This window comes from Taudactylus pleione, unplaced genomic scaffold (genome assembly GCF_031769625.1).
Source record: "Taudactylus pleione unplaced genomic scaffold, aTauple2 ptg000066l, whole genome shotgun sequence".
NCBI lineage: Eukaryota > Metazoa > Chordata > Amphibia > Anura > Myobatrachidae > Taudactylus > Taudactylus pleione.
The window spans coordinates 36,173,703-36,189,880 of NW_028284468.1; the positions used below are offsets into that span (position 1 = coordinate 36,173,703).

Here is a 16,178-nt window from a genome sequence, read left to right on the forward strand (position 1 = left end):
CACATTGTCCGTCTCATGGGTGTGTAATGGGAGTGTCAGTAAACGGCTGCGCTCAGAGATGCACATCCACAACCGGACACAGAGAAACTGCACCTGGCATAGGGCTGGTGCAAGTGTTGATGAAGCAAGCGATAGTGCGCCGATGGTGGCATCTAAAGAAACACCAGCAGTATTACAGCATGCAGAGATACGCTGAAAGGGGGAATCTCAGTCCTTGCACAGTCAGATATATGTTTTTACACCAGGGGAAGGGCTGATACCAGCATTTGCATATACTCGCAGCTGCGACTCCATCTCTGAATCAGGCCCATAGCTGGAATCCACAGAACTTAATGAAATGGACGCAATTGTATCTAGAGTTGTATCATATAAGCTGGGTACACACCAATACAATTGTCTTGCACATTTGATTCATAACCTCTTGGTGAGATATTTTAAGTGTGTGAACGTAACCACGATCATGTTTTATCCCAACAAAATAGGTCAAGTCTGCTGAATTGGGTTTCTGTTCATCCAGATATTTCTGTGACGCAATGGTACAATGTCGGGCAAACCTGGAAGTGTGTACACACTACCAACCATTCTGTCCAATACTTCTGCCAATGCTCCTCCAATCATGTAGCCAGAGATGTGCAGTGTGTGTACAGAGTCACAATCTTTTTAGCAGATGGTTTAAGGGAAATTAGCATCATAGATCGCAAGGTAGACTGTAATAGTGTATATGGAGAATGCATGAATCTGCATGTTCAAAGGGACTTTCAATCGTCAGTGAAAGTGTAAAGCTGGGTACACACCTATACAATCACACATTCGATGCGACGGTTCGATCGACAATGCTCCCGTTCGGAAGTGCCGGTCACAGTCCTGATACGCGTGTACACACACATACAATCCAATGTGCGGCCTTCGAACCTACACTGCCGAAATATCACTAGGAAATGATTATACAAGCTTTCCCCTTCTCCCAGATTTCAGGCTGCGCTCACAGTGGGTGTACCTAAAATTAACATAATGGGAAAGAAGGGGTGTGATTATGAGGTTCTAAGGTAAAGGACGTCTGCTTGTGTCCACTATCAATTGCATTACTACACAGCCCAACGAGTTGTAGAACTACACACTCTAGCAAGCAAAGCCTTGCAGTATAGGTGGTGGGGTAAAGGTTTTAAGGTAAAGGACGTATGCTTGTGTCCACTATCAATTGCATTACCACACAGCGAGCCTTGCAGTATAGGTGGTGGGGTAAAGGTAAAATATGGTGAATATGTACATGAAGAGGAGCGTAGCACACAGAATGCTTCCTGATCTTCCTGAGTGTAATTATGCACGCCCAGAGAGGCAGCCCCAGGTTTGGAGTACAATCGCAAGAACGGTGGAAGGTGCACACACACAGCACTTTCAGTACGATCAGGCTCTGTCGAATTGGATGAAAATTGAACTGCATAGAAGATGCGATCCTCCGATTCGACCGGTTTTCATCTGACAAAACAGAATGCAATGTGCATACACACTCTTTCGATATCGAATGAATGGCTCAAAATCGAAATAACGGGCCGACGATTGTATAGGTGTGTACTCAGCTTAAGACAGACATCTAAAATAAGATTGTGCAAGTGCGTAATGGGACACCAAAAATGAACAACTTCACCAAATGATATAAAGACACTGCTTCTGATTCTACAAACCATGCACAATGATTTGGGTAGATTGCAACAAGCGGCAGATTTGGTAACTTAACTTATTGTGTGACACACAGGGTAGCCTGGATTTGCAACTCTTGTGTATATGTACATCAAATTGTGTTCCTAGCTGTACGAGAAACAAAGCTTTATTGTGAAAATAAAGTAAGTACTCAAGCAGGAGGCTGAATGTTCCAGAGCGGTTACTAATATTGTTTTCACTTCCTCTCTTATCTTGCGAGCAATTATTTTATGCAATTAACAAACCCTGAATACTTATAAAATAAAGTAACATCACAAATATCTAGAAGAGACTTAAATATTCTCGTTGTAGAAAATCATTTAACCTTTTTGTGTAATACACATGCAATTTTTATATAATGCCTAAAAGCCTAGTGTTTTAATAAGAGGCTGTCGTGCTATAGCGCGAGGCTGGTGTTTTAATGCGCGTAATATAAAACGAAAAGTATATGCTTTTATGCAGAGAATATACCCGTCGGGGGCAGAAAGTGGCATTATAAAGAATGAACGGTCTGGGAATGCAGTAGGTAGTGGTCTACGTATAATAAACAGTCACATTAAAATCAGTAAAAAAAAAAAACAAAACTCATCAAGTTAGTTTTTGTTAGCATTCAGGTCATCCTTATTAAGACACCACACGGTGTTAGTCTTAATACCGCCTTACCCGCACTCCGGAACTGCCACGCAATGCACTTAAGGCTACTGAGACCTGCAGATAAATTACACAGCATATATCCCTCACTGCCACTACTTGGCAAATAACATCTCAGGTTACAGTACATTACATTTGATGTCTGACATTTTAACTTATTATGTCAGTTTTATTTGTATATATGGTATTCTTAGTAATACACTAACAATTACTTTTATTTCAGTTTAACAAACTACTGTATCCCAAAGGATAGAAAAGCAAGTGGCTAGTGAAGTATTTATACAAGCATGATTTCTGCCTAGCTAAAACCACAAACATGGTGCAACATGGTGCCTTGTTTTCAGGAGAAAATAGAAATTCATAATCCATATTGGACATAAAAATTATTAAATGGAAGGTGGAACAATTTTTGGTTTGTGATGTATCATAAATGTATGAGTAGCCTTATACTGTAAGTCTTAAACACATCTGCATCCTGTGCTATCTTGAGCTGTTCTATGTGCACATAAATCCGCTCATTTTTCCTGCACTGTAGTGCTAACACAGATTTTACCGGAATCGGTATGATTTACCGCCGGACCCATGCCCGGCGGTTGGAATCCCGACAGCGGCATCCCGGCAGAGGAGGAAATCCCGATTGTCAAAGGTAAGTATATACTAACCTATTTCTACCCCCTAAGCCTCCCTTAGGGGTGCCTAACCCTAACCTTCCCCCCCAGTGCCTAACCCTAATCCCCCCTTCCCCGCTGCCTAAACCCAAGTCCCCCGGGGAAGGGGTGCCTAACCCCAAATTCCCCCCGGGGGTGCCTAACGCTAACCCCCACTTCCCCTAGCCTAAACCTAACCTCCCGGGGGGTGCCTAACTCTAAGTCCCCCCCAGGAACCCTAAATCTAACCCCCCCATGGCTATCCGCGCTCGGTGCCCCTTCGATTGGGATTCCGGGCGTCGGGTTCCAGGCGTATGTCTAATGACAGGCGTTGGCATATAGACCCTTGCTGGGATATGACAGTCGGGAAGCCGGCTGTCGGGATTAGGTCCGCCGGCTTCCCGACTGCTTACCCTTTTACTAGCGGATAATCTTATATATAAAATTCATTGGTCGGTCGGTTTGTTTGTCCAATTATGCATTCGGACACCCCTGCACCGATTGGTATGAAGCCAACGCGAGTTGGTCCAAGTGGATCCTGGCCAGATTTTAGGGCGGTTAGGGTCCCAATCGGACATACCGCTGATGTACGTTGGGCAGAACTTTGACCCGGGGAGCCTGCTCTGAGCCTTCAACTAGATGAATTTGGACAAAAACTTCACAAAGTGCTAACATTGCATCACAGAAGACATACTAGGGGGTTACGGGCTCGGCCGGACCTCCCATTGGTGTAAGCTGTTCTGGGCCTTCCACTTTATGATTTTTGTGAAAAATTTGTACCCCTGATCGAGTGGTTGGGTCCCGGTCGGACCTCACGGAGTGCGCCAGGCAGATCTTTGACCCAGGGAGCCTGTTCTGGGCCTTCCCACTGGATGGATTTGGACGACATCACATAATAAAACTCAATAACTTGGAGAAGTAAACCTGGGAAATGCCAGGTACTTCGGCTAGTGTATAATAGATTATATATATATATATATCTCTATCTCCTTTTCAATAGGCATCATTCCTCTCAGGTCTGATGCCGAGAAATAGGTATAGTAGATGGCCTTGTTATGCCCCATTCAGTCTTCCTTTTCCAATTTCCTCAGGGGGTCCACATAGTGAGAAAGAGTACAGATTATACAGTTACAGCCTACAGGAGGTGAAATGCATTCCCTATACTATCAGAAAAAAATATATATGTGCATCACAAGAACCTCCTATAGTCTGGTTCCTCTTTCCTGGTTTCTTCGTGCCTCATGTATTATAATATCTCCCCCACTAATGTTCCTAATTTTTTGCTAGATTTTAAGCTACTTCATTACCTTTGGTAATGTGTCATCTGAGCCTTGATCATTTCCACCGTTTATATATATATATATATATATATATATATATATATATATTTTTTTTTTCATACCATTAAGATTTAGCGACCCAGATATTATTATTATTATCCTTTATTTATATGGCGCCACAAGTGTTCCGCAGCGCCTTACATAGTACATACAACTAATGGGTGAACAAGAAACAAGTAACATACAGTACATTACAGTACAGGACAAGGACACAACTTATATACATTGCTGAAATAGTGATTAAAGCACTCACAATAAGCTGCCGGGAATTGGCGGTCCCGTGTTAGGTGCCCTAATGGGGAGTAGAGAGTAGAAGAAAATGTAAAGAGAAGCACATGAAGGAAGAGGTCCCTGCTCGTGAGAGCTTACATTCTAAGGGGAGGGGCAGACAGACAGGCGTGACACAGAAGGGGAAGATGGGAAGGAAAGAGCATGAGGTGGGTTAGGAATAGGATGAGTGCTGGAAGGCCTTGATGAAGTAATTAGATATGAAAGGGTTTCAAACAGGCTAATTACAGGCTGTTCAGTGCGGGCACCGCACCCGGCGACCTGAAGGACTGAACGCTAGTCATTAAGTTTTTCAGGTCGCCTAATGGATAGGCCCCTTAAGGAGTATATTTATAAACGACTTTTGCAAACTGCTGCTTCTCTACAGCTCAAAATTTAAAGTGCCACTAACAATAAGGGCAAAACTCGCCAGCCCTTAAATTTTGAACTCAACTTTGTCTAAAAGTGGTGGTTTGCAAAAGCCGTAATTTGGTCAATAAACCCCTAAAAGTCGTTGGAAACAACTGAGCTGCTACAGCTAAATGGCCAAGTAATTGATTTTGTAATATAATACAAAAAACAGGTTACAATTGCTAAGTCAAGGTAACTAGGTATTCCTAACCACAAATGAGATCAAATTTGATTTATTCAACACTTACAATGAATTTGGTGAAAAGGTCTTCCTCATTTTCTTCTTGTAAAGGACAAGTTGTGTGGATGAATGGTAAAAAGGTTTCTGTGTAATCAAATAAGTACAAGTATAACATGCTGAGCCGTGGGGAGCTCTTCAGAGCATATAAAAGAAAAAGGGATTTTCCAGGGTTTACTGCCTAGAATAAGGAAAACCACAAAATAAATGTCTGTGTGAGTTCCAACTGGTTTACAGTTTAATAAAGGTGAAACTTTCAATGCAAAAACTAAAACATATGTAAGAAAACCCTCCAGAGTGTAATATGGCATTTGCAGAAATAATATACTCCAGCATGAAAGGTGCAGCAGGATCCTGACCAAAGTTAAACACTGCAACGTTGATCATTGCAGCTGCTGGTTTGTAATGTCTTTTTTTTGTATGTCCTGAGTGCTGCACCTTGCATGCTGGAGTTAGAGAGAGAGAGAAAAAGAAAAGTATTGGTTTTCACAAAGTTTGCGGCTTCAAGGTTTTTAGACCTTTTTGTCAGATGTTACTATAGTATACTGAAGTAAAATAAGAGTCAATATTTGCAGTGTTGACCCTTCTTTTTCAAGACCTCTGCAATTCGCCCTGGCATGCTGTCAATCAACTTCTAGGCCACATACTGACTGATGGCCGCCCGTTCTTGCCTAATCAATGCTTGGAGCTTATCAGAATTTGTGGGTTTTTGTTTGTCCACCCACCTCTTGAGGATTGACCACAAGTTCTCAATGGGATTAAGGTCTGGGGAGTTTTCTGTCCAAAATTTCGAAGTTATGTTCCCCGAGCCACTTAGTTATCACTTTTGCCTTATGGCAAGGTGCTCCATCATGCTGGAAAAGGCATTGTTTGTCACCAAACTGTTCTTGGATGGTTGGGAGAAGTTGCTCCTGGAGGATGTTTTGGTACCAATCTTTATGGCTGTGTTCTTAGGCAAAATTGTGAGTGAGCCCACTCCCTTGGCTGAGACGCAACCCCACAAATGAATGGTCTCAGGACGCTTCACTGCAAAAGTGATAACTAAGTGGCTCGGGAAACAAAACATTAACATTTTGAGTACATGGCCAGAAAACTCCCCAGACCTTAATCCCATTGAGAACTTGTTGTCAATCCTCAAGAGGCGGGTGGACAAACAAAACCCCACAAATTCTGACAAACTCCAAATATTGATTAGGAAAAGAATGGGCGCCATCAGTCAGTATGTGGCCCAGAAGTTGATTGACAGCATGTCAGGGCAAATTGCAGAGGTCTTGAAAAAGAAGGGTCAACACTGCGAATATTGTCTCTGCATGAACTTACTGCAATTGTCAATAAAAGCCTTTGACACTTATGAAATGCTTGTAATTTTACTTCAGTATACCATAGTAACATCTGACTAAAAGGACTAAAAACACTGAAGCAGCAAACTTTGTTTGCCCGAGGGCGCCACAGCACTGCCATTGCATTTATTTCAACAGAGTGTCCCGAGCAGTGTGTGTCGAACAGCAATGGAGTTCGTCTTCCACCGATTCCTTGCCACTGCGAAAGCGTGCAAACCAATCGTACACACATTTTCTACTCACAGCATCCTGCCCGTACACTTTCACCAACATTTTGTGCGTCTCTGTCGCCGATTTACCCAATTTGAAGCAGAACTTAATATTGTGTCGTTGCTCCGTTGCTGTTTGACGCACACTGCTTGGGACACACTGTTGAAATTAATGCAATGGCAGTGCGGTGGCAGCCTCGGGCAAACCCCAACTGAGGGCAGGTCCAGACATGTCCATGCATGTCAGCGCGCATGAGCGACCTTGTTGCAAGTATTGCATACAGATATATCAGACCATTCACTGAACAGACTGTGCATACATCCATATTCTCTCTCCACCAATCCCCTCAATGCAGTGCTTGGCACACAGTTGTCTTTACATTTTGCAGGATGCGTCAGAGTAGTGTAGTTGTCAGCATTTCAGATATAGACTACCTAGCTGCAGACAACCAATGTTTACACAATTAACTTCCAAAAGCAAATTCCAGGAACTATGGAGAGATAAAAAAAAAATAAAATCCAATTCAGTCCAGACTATGGGGCTTATGTAATATTTTAAAGCGGCAATCATTTTAAAGGCAAAACTAGCTACATGTATTCTGGCAGAGGCACAAGCTCGCACCCTATTACATAAGCCCCAATAGCTGTTTCAGGCGGTGACACAATGTCACACTTTCTGTGCAGGAAGAAAGTACATTTGGACGCTCTTTTCTCAGTTACATAATGAATGAAAATAGCGCCATGATAAGCAGGGAACAGATTATGCCGATGCAAGCAGTGGACGTGGGAAGACTGCAAGAGATCTTTATTGTAATAAAGAAAACATAACGCAAAACATAAACAAGGCAAAGTTAGAACTGGGGACATGGTAACCTTCTAGACCATGGCATTTGTTAAAAGACCAAATTAAAGATCTTGCTAAATAAAACTGCAGCATCTTTATCTATTTGATTTTCACACCACTGTTGAAATTAACATACTGTTGTGTAAATTAGTCTTAGTAATCATAGATATAAAAGAAGTGTGTTGATTAACATCGAAGTAAAAGTCCCTTACTTGCTCTGGTACTATAACACTACCCACATGCTGGGCAATGATAATTCTGTACCTTGTATTCCCACAAATTCTGAGGTGGTTTGACTCCCAGTGTTTTAACTCGATCCAGCTCCATGATAATTGCCTTCCTGTGGCTGGTACTCTCTATACTGTATGGCTCTTTGGAAAATTCCTCCTCTGCGAGGGTCAGCAGGAGCCTGTATCATAACAATGGTAGTTAGACAGGATGGTAGAAAAACACAGTCAAGTTATGATAGCCGAAGGCAAATGGTGGTAGATCTAGCAAAGCATGAAGAAGCTACCTAAATAACTCTCGACTCTTAAGCTGCTGCTTGTACAAACATTAAACAGTTAACCCCCCCCTCAAAAAAAATAAAACACATACATGGATTTAGACTTATTCTATATTCATTTCACTCCCTACATTCCATTTCAACATTAAATGGGGTCAAAAAAGCTATGAAGAGAATAAGCACACAGATTGTCTAGTTCTTTTGGTATATGCTGAACTGGAGCTGTTACTTTTATATCTATGATTAAATTCACTGTCAGGTCTTCAAGGAAAGTCAAATACCTTCCATGATGAGAATCCAGCTTCCTATATGATTTCCTTTACTCTACCACTCTGTCAGGGATAGTCCCACCACCCAAACCCTTCACAGTTCTCTGTCTGATCATCTATTGCTGCAGGAGAATACCGAGTGACGTCTTATGTGTCTACAGCAATGACTGGATGGCCCAGTGATTGCAAATACGCGCTATAGCGCATATTTCACTTAGTAATGAGGACCGGGAGCTCGCTTTTAAAAAAAAACCGAATCCCCTGGGATGCGTTGTGCTGCAGTCAATCCCTGACAGGCCCAGCCACCCTTGAGAGAGACAGCTGTGTCATTTAAATAGGCTCCGGTCGCTAGCCAACTGGAGCTCGCGAACAAGCAGCCAATCAGCAGTGGCTGCCAGTCCGCAAGCTCCGACTGGCTCGCAACCAGGCGCCAGTTTCAATGACGGCGGCGATATCTCTCAAGGGCTGCAGTGCCGGTGGGCATGGGCACCAAATCCCCACCTGCTGATGCGGTGAGAGCTCAAAGGCTGCTAGAAGGACACAGCGGGAGCTAGGTAAGAGGCTGCTGAGAAGACAGGAAGAACATAATGTATAAGGAGCATTACTGTTTGGTATAAATGTGTAAAGGGCATTACTACGTGGCATAATGTGTAAAGGGCATTACTGTGTGGAATTAATGTGTAAAGGGCATTTCTGCGTGACATAATAAGAGATATGGTAAGAACTTACCCTTGTTATCTCTATTTCTATGAAGTCCATAGGGTTCCACAGGATACCTTGGGGTATAGGCGATGTAGCAGCAGCATCGGGCACCACAGAGTTAAAACTTTAGCCTCCCAGGATGCACTGGGGTCTCTCCTCTATACCCCGCCCCCCAGCCAAGGCCATCAGTTTTGTAATAAGCCATAGGCTGGAGGAGGAGAACAAAGAGAGAGAGAAGAAAGAGAGAGAAGAAAGTCTGGAACACAGAAGAAACACCTTCTCACTAGTAGGAGACGGAAAAACCGGTGACCAGATTAAAGCCCATCTGCAGTACAGGTGCGACAGGGCGGGAGTCCTGTGGAACCCTATGGACTTCGTAGAAATAGAGATAACAAGGGTAAGTTCTTACCATATCTCTTATTTTCTACTTTAGGGTCCATAGGGCATCCACAGGATACCTTGGGGATGTCCCAAAGCAGTATCCTTTTAAGGGAGGGGACGCTCCTGTGCTGGAAGGAGAATCTGCCGCCCGAAGGAAGCATCCTGAGAGGCGAAGGCAGGAAATGCATAATACCTGACTAAGGTATGGACAGAAGACCACGTGGCTGCCTTGCAAAGCTGAACAGCTGAGGCACCACGGCGAACTGCCCACGAAGGACCCACGGACCAAGTAGAGTGAGGATTACGAGAGGTTGGTCTAAGAAGGCCCTTATGAATGTAAGCCTGAGAAATGGCCATGTGAATCAATCCTGCCAAAAGTTGTTTAGTGGCAGGTCAACCTTTCTTATGGAAACCATAGAGGACAAAAAAGGGAGTCCGATTTCCTAAAGGAACTGGTATGGTCAACATAAATCCTTATAGCACGTACCACAGCCAAAGAGGCCTCACCAGCAGAGAGGACTGAGGAATTAAAGGCCGGTACTAGGATTTCCTAATTAAATGTGGAAACTAGATACCAACTTAGGTAGAAAACCAGAGTGAGTGCGAAGCCCCGCCCTGTCTTTATGAAAAATCAGAAAGGGAGGACTTGAGAGAGCCCCCAAATCTGACACCCTTCTGGCCGAAGTAATGGACAGAAGAAACACAGTCTTAGCTGTAAGCCATTTGAAAGCCACTGAGCCCAGAGGTTTCAATGGCAGTCCTTGGAGAGCCCTCAGGACCACAGCCAAATCCCAAGGAGCCACTGGCGGGACAAAGGGAGGCTGAATACGAAGTACACCTTGCATCAAGGTGTGGACATTAGGAAGTGTAGCGATCCTACGCTGAAACTAAACTGACAGGGCAGAAAGTTGCACCTTCAGTGAAGCAAGGCGAAGACCGTGATCTAAGCCCGTTTGTAGGAAAGCCAAAACCCTGGATATCCTAAGGACCTGAGGTTCAGAACCTCTAGGACGACACCATTTAAAGAAAGTATGCCTCACCCGGTGGTAAATCCCTACAGAAATAGGTTTCCAAGCTATGAGCATGATGTTAACAGAGCTGGAAAACCCCCTGGACCTTAAGAGGGCTGACTTAGCCATGTGGTCAAAGCCAGATGACCAAGGTCCGGATGCTGGAAAGGACCCTGAGACAACAGGTCCGTATGCAGAGGTAACAATATCGGGGTGTCAACTGAGAGACCCCGAAGATCTGAGAACCAGTGCCGCCTGGCCCAAGCTGGGGCTATGAGCAGAAGAGTGTCACCTTCTTGCTTGAATTTGCGAGTAATTTGAGGAAGAAGGGAAAACGGAGGGAACAGATACGCAAACCTGAAGGTCCACCTGACTCACAGCGCGTCCACCAGAAGAGCCCCTTCGTCTTCTGTGATTGAACCGTACACAGGCAGCTTGTTGTTGTGTCGGGAGGACATGAGGTCTTTTTCTGAAAAAGCCCCATTTGTTCACCAGTTGGTGAAATACTTCCTGGTGAAGAGACCATTCCCCTGGATGCACGTCTTGACGGCTGAGAAAGTCTGCACCCCAGTTGAGGCCTCCTGGCATGAACATTGCCGAATTATGGCAGGGACATTGGCCTCTGCCCAAGCTAGAATTCCGGGACACTTCTGTCAGAACTGCCCGACTTCAGTTTCCCCCTGGGCGGTCTATGTAAGCCACCGTGATGGCGTCATCTGACTGTACCTGCACGGACCGTCCGTGGAGGACGTGTTATCTGCTGGAGAATTTTGAATACTGGCCGAAGTTCCAAGGGATTTATTGGAAATGCAGATTCTGTTGGCGTCCACCGTCCCTGAACGAAGTGTGGACCCGTCACTGCTTCCCAGCCCTGGAGACTGGCGCCCATCATTAGAAGGACCCAGTCCGCAGTTGAAAAGGGGCACACCCTGTCTGGGGAGCAGTTAGTAGCCACCAGGCTAGAGACAGATGGACCACTGGGGAAAGCACAATTGTCTGTGTTTTTAACTGATTGGGCAACCCATTCTATCCGTTGAGGATTAGCTGCAGCAGAGGTCTGGAGTGGAACTGGGCATATTCCACCATGTCGAACATCGACACCATGGAACCCAATAACCGCATTGTTGAGTGTACAGACACTTGTCGGCTGCGAAGGCAACGTCTGTAACGTAGAGATATTGTCCTTTGTCAAAAAGATCCCCTGGTGTTGAAAGACTAACAGGGCTCCGAAATGGAGCATCCTCAGTAAGGGACCCAGGGAGGACTTCTCTCAGTTTATCAGCTAGCCATAATTGTGCAGCACAGATATTGTTAGGTGCAGATGGCGCTGAAGGATTTCTGGAGACCCTGCTAACAACATGAGGTAGTCCAGATAGGACAACAGGCGGACCCCCTGCATTCGAAGGTGGGCTGCCATAAACGCCATGAGTATGGTAAATACTCGAGGCGCAGTGACCAGAGTAAAGGGCAGTGCCTGAAACAGGAAATGGCGGCTTAACATCGCAAACCTGAGGAATTGCTGTTGCGCCAAGATAATAGGTATATGAAGGTAGGCTTCATAAGTGTCCAGAGACATCATGAAATCCCTAGGTCCCATTGCCAATATAATGGAACAGAGGGTCTGTATCCTTAACCGAAGAACCTCAAGACTTGTCTAGGCACCTGAGGTTTTGGCCGGTAAAACCCATTGGGTTTGTGTACCAGAAAGAGAATCGAGTAATATCCCGTTCCCTGTTGGGATAACGGAACAGGTACTATAACTCCACCCCGGAGCAAGAGTGCAGCTCTTCTGGAGTTCCATGGCCTTAACAGATGGAAGACCTGTAGTGAAAAACCGGCTGGGATGCCTACGCCGAAATGAGAGGGCGTACCCCAGAGAGACCACTTCTCTGACCCAAGTGTCCACGGTAGTCAGATACCAGCACTGGGCAAACTGAAGAAGCCGGCCTCCCACTTTGGGGTCCCTCAAGGGGAGGCCTTAGGCTGAAGGTTTATCATCCGACCTGGGAGTAGGACGTCTTGTGCTCTAAGCCTGCTTGTTTGGCTTGGCAGATTTTCTGGTTGTTGACTGCTGAGGAAAGGACTGCACTGTGGACTTACCCTGGGTCCCAGAGGCCCGAAAGGATGAAGCACCAGACACGGATGGGATCGGAGCCGATGGCAGACATGCAGACTTAGCTGCTGCCAGAGTCGCCACAATGTTGTCCAAATCAGAGCCAAAAAGGAGCTGTCCATTAAAGGGCAAGCATTCCAAACCTTTTTCGGAATCTGCATCCGCTTTCCAAGAGCACAACCCTAGGGTGCGGCGAACTGCCACGGCTGGCGAGGAGATTCTGGAAACGGCTGCCTCATTAATATACGTGGCTGAGTCTCTGGGATTGCCTACCAACTTCGCCAGTTCAGGCGAAGAGTCAGAGTCCAGAGACGATTACAAATTATTAGCCCAGCGCTCCATGGCTGTGGACACCTAGCCCACGGCCATAGCTGTCTGGACGCCCCTCAAGCAAGGGAATAACTGGATTTTAGGTATATTTCCACCTAATGATCCGTGGCATGCTTGAAGGAGGCATGGAGGGCATGGTAACGTAGTACTCCACACTGCGAATCCACTGTGGAGGAGTCTATTTAGTTTTGGCCACGGGGGGGTTGCCATCCTCAATAACCAAGACCGCACGGACTGCCCATATAAGGTTTGGTATATATGTTTTTGACTTAGACTTCTGGTCTGAAAGGTCAAAGTCAAAAACATATATAACAAACCTTATACGGGTCATCAAATGTCATGACATAACCATCATGCAGAACATTGAGACACTACAGACCGCTTAGCAGACTGCAATGATGGCTCCCCCTGTAACACGGCCGATAGGTTCTGTACCGAATTGGACCGTGAATCCACACACGCAGGCTCATGCGAGACATAGGTGGGCGAGAGCAGGAGAGACTGGGAGCCACTCAGGGTCCTGGGAAACCCCTATACGGGTGAGGACCCAACCGACTGCCGTGATAACCCCTATGGGGCAACGCAGGGGGTGTGGCCAGTTGACCCAAGCCCAACAAGGCCAGGGTGTTCCTGTACAGGCGCAGACACAGTAACTGGGCGTGATATTAGAAAACACGCCCTGCATAAACTCCCAGTGTTACAATACCCTCTGCTATTAGTACATTACAAGTGGTACACTTTAGCAGTAGGGGAAAATCACGTTCACTCTCAGACATGATGAGTGTAACGGAGTGTATGTGACTTTCCTCACAAATAAATACTTTTATAGTGAGGCAATGACGACCCTGCAGCAACACACCGGAAGGGCTTTAGCAGAGGAAAAACAGGGATAGAAAATATGGCTGACAGTCATGAGTGAAAGTACAGGCAGACAGCGCTAGCATTAAGTCACATACAATGTAGAAATAACTTCCTGCACTACCAGCGCTGAGATCGACTACACAGACACAGAGCCTGGTAGGAAACAGCACAGCATACACTGACCTTAACGTTGCTCGAAGGAGAGGTATGCAGGGGGACCCGGACCACACAGCCACCAGCGTCCAGCAGCGCTTGCACATTATTCATAAAATGGCCGCCGAGGAGCAGAGAGGAGGCGGGCACCGGGGGAGGAACGCTGAACAAAGCCCACCAGACCGCTGTGGAGAGGCACTGGCTGTAAACAGGGAAGGCGCGCTCCCCTGGCATGCATTTAACCCCAGGGACGCCGGACGTTTTCCGCTCAGTCGCGACCCGCTGTCCCTGGAAGCGCAGGTTAATACCTGGCTCCACTCGCAAGCCAGTCCCCAGGGAGCCCCCTGCCTGGGGACTGAGGACTGTGTCTTCAGGCAGGTACCCTCCGCGGGACCCGCCGCTTACCTGGTCCCCTTAGATCCGGCCACAGCCCGGGTGGTCTGGGGTCACCGCTAGCCGTGACCCCAGACCCCCAACAGCATCCCGGATTGGTACCGGCGTTCTGGTACCGACGGGGTGAAGGAGCAACAGCATGGACGTCTGAAGAGACTGTCCATGCTGTACTGCTCTAGATGTGCAGCCACAGCTGCTTTTGGAAAGTCTTCAGGGGCTGTAACAGCCCCACTCTGCTACATGTGCTCCGACTCCTGGCCGGGCACCGACAAAAACTGATGGCCTTGGCTGGGGGGCGGGGTATAGAGTAGGGACCCCAGTGCATCCTGGGAGGCTAAAGTTTTAACTCTGTGGTGCCCGATGCTGCTGCCGCATCGCTTGTACCCCAAGGTATCCTGTGGATGCCCTATGGACCCTAAAGTAGAAAAATGTGTAAAGGGCATTACTGCGTGGCATAAATGTGTAAAGGGTATTACTGCGTGGCATAAATGTGTTATAAGGGGTACTACTGTGGTGTAATGTGAATAAAGGGTATGACATAACTTGAATAAAGGGACAATATACAGTGAAAGGCTATAACAGCCGTCCTTACCCGCGAGCAGCATCTCAAGGACATGCCCCCTTTCTGAAAGGCACCCTGTCTGCCCTAATGTGAAGACTAGGGAATGGCAGCAAATATCTGGAATGTCTGCTGTGGTCCCCTATACATAGATCCTGGTAGTTCTTAATATTTACATACCATCTCTGAAAATGGTTGTTTTCTGGGATATACCGCACATTATTTGAAAAATATACCTCTTAATACCTTATGCCTTATTCACTATGGGTTTTGTGTACAGACACGTCATATCACCTGTAGAATCATGGAGGCATTAAATATGCATTTAAGGGGCATGTGGAGAGGCTGATGCTGTTGGGGGTATGTGGAGAAGTGTGGTGGCATGTGGTATAAAATTAAAGAGTTACACTAATTATCTCACCTTCCATTAACTCTGCCTGATAAAAATCGGTCTTTGTAATGGGAAGCCCAAGGACCCAGCTGTTCAAGCCAAAGGACCACCTCTTCCGGGGTCCACTTAGAAACTTGCTTGTGGACCAGGAGGTCATGTTCAGACTCCCGGCTGCTCCAATGATAAACAAGTAATACGACCTGAGACAGAAAAATTATAACTGTAACATAACGGGAGTGTGTTATAAAGCATATTCGTATGTGTGTATTAAAATAATTTGCAGCATAAACACTTTTTAAAAGAGAAATACTGGACCTTCATGGACAAATCAGAATATGCTGTTGAAGTTGTCATCTAATGATAAGAGAGTTTGCATTCCTTTTCATTCCCACCCAGCAGGCACAGTGATACAGGAAATAGAGAGGATACTGCAGCGTTTTATGCTGTGAATTATGTTAAGGTGAGAGCAATGTGATAGCAGAAACAAGCATTCATATAGAGGGTGCACTAAATGTGTCTGCTTTTATTCAATGATCACGTGAATGTGTCCTGGGGAGAATAAAGGAGGTGTATTCAGATTCATTATAGAAAAGAGGATTAACGAGCATGGATGATAAGCAATATTACTGTACATTGTATTTCTAGTACGGGGATCCACAAAGGGGAATGATATTTCATCTAAATGTGACGGGGATGCCCAAACTTCCTCTGCTGTGTGACACATAGGGACATCTTCCTTTGAAGAACCCTACACTATATTTGCTTAAATTTTTTCCCCGGTATGTACTATGAGACAATATATATCAGTAAAGAACATTTCTTCAGCAAAAGCACCTAACAGATCTACTAACAAAACTAGTGATGAA

General features: G+C 45.6%; 1 protein-coding gene across 3 annotated transcripts in view; it reads right to left on the reverse strand.

Annotated features, from left to right (window-relative positions):
• The window catches only part of BFAR (bifunctional apoptosis regulator), a 34,832-nt gene that overhangs the window by 6,696 nt on the left and 11,958 nt on the right, over positions 1 to 16,178 (reverse strand). For 2 of the 3 annotated variants that reach the window (XM_088466786.1, XM_088466787.1), the window contains exons 4-7: positions 15,343 to 15,512; positions 7,910 to 8,054; positions 5,263 to 5,433; positions 2,362 to 2,406 (exon numbers count right to left, since the gene is read on the reverse strand). In XM_088466786.1, coding sequence (XP_088322912.1) covers positions 2,362 to 2,406; positions 5,263 to 5,433; positions 7,910 to 8,054; positions 15,343 to 15,512 — 531 coding nt within the window. The remainder of the gene's footprint in view (positions 1 to 2,361; positions 2,407 to 5,262; positions 5,434 to 7,909; positions 8,055 to 15,342; positions 15,513 to 16,178) is intronic. The other variant, XM_088466788.1, reaches the window with a different exon arrangement.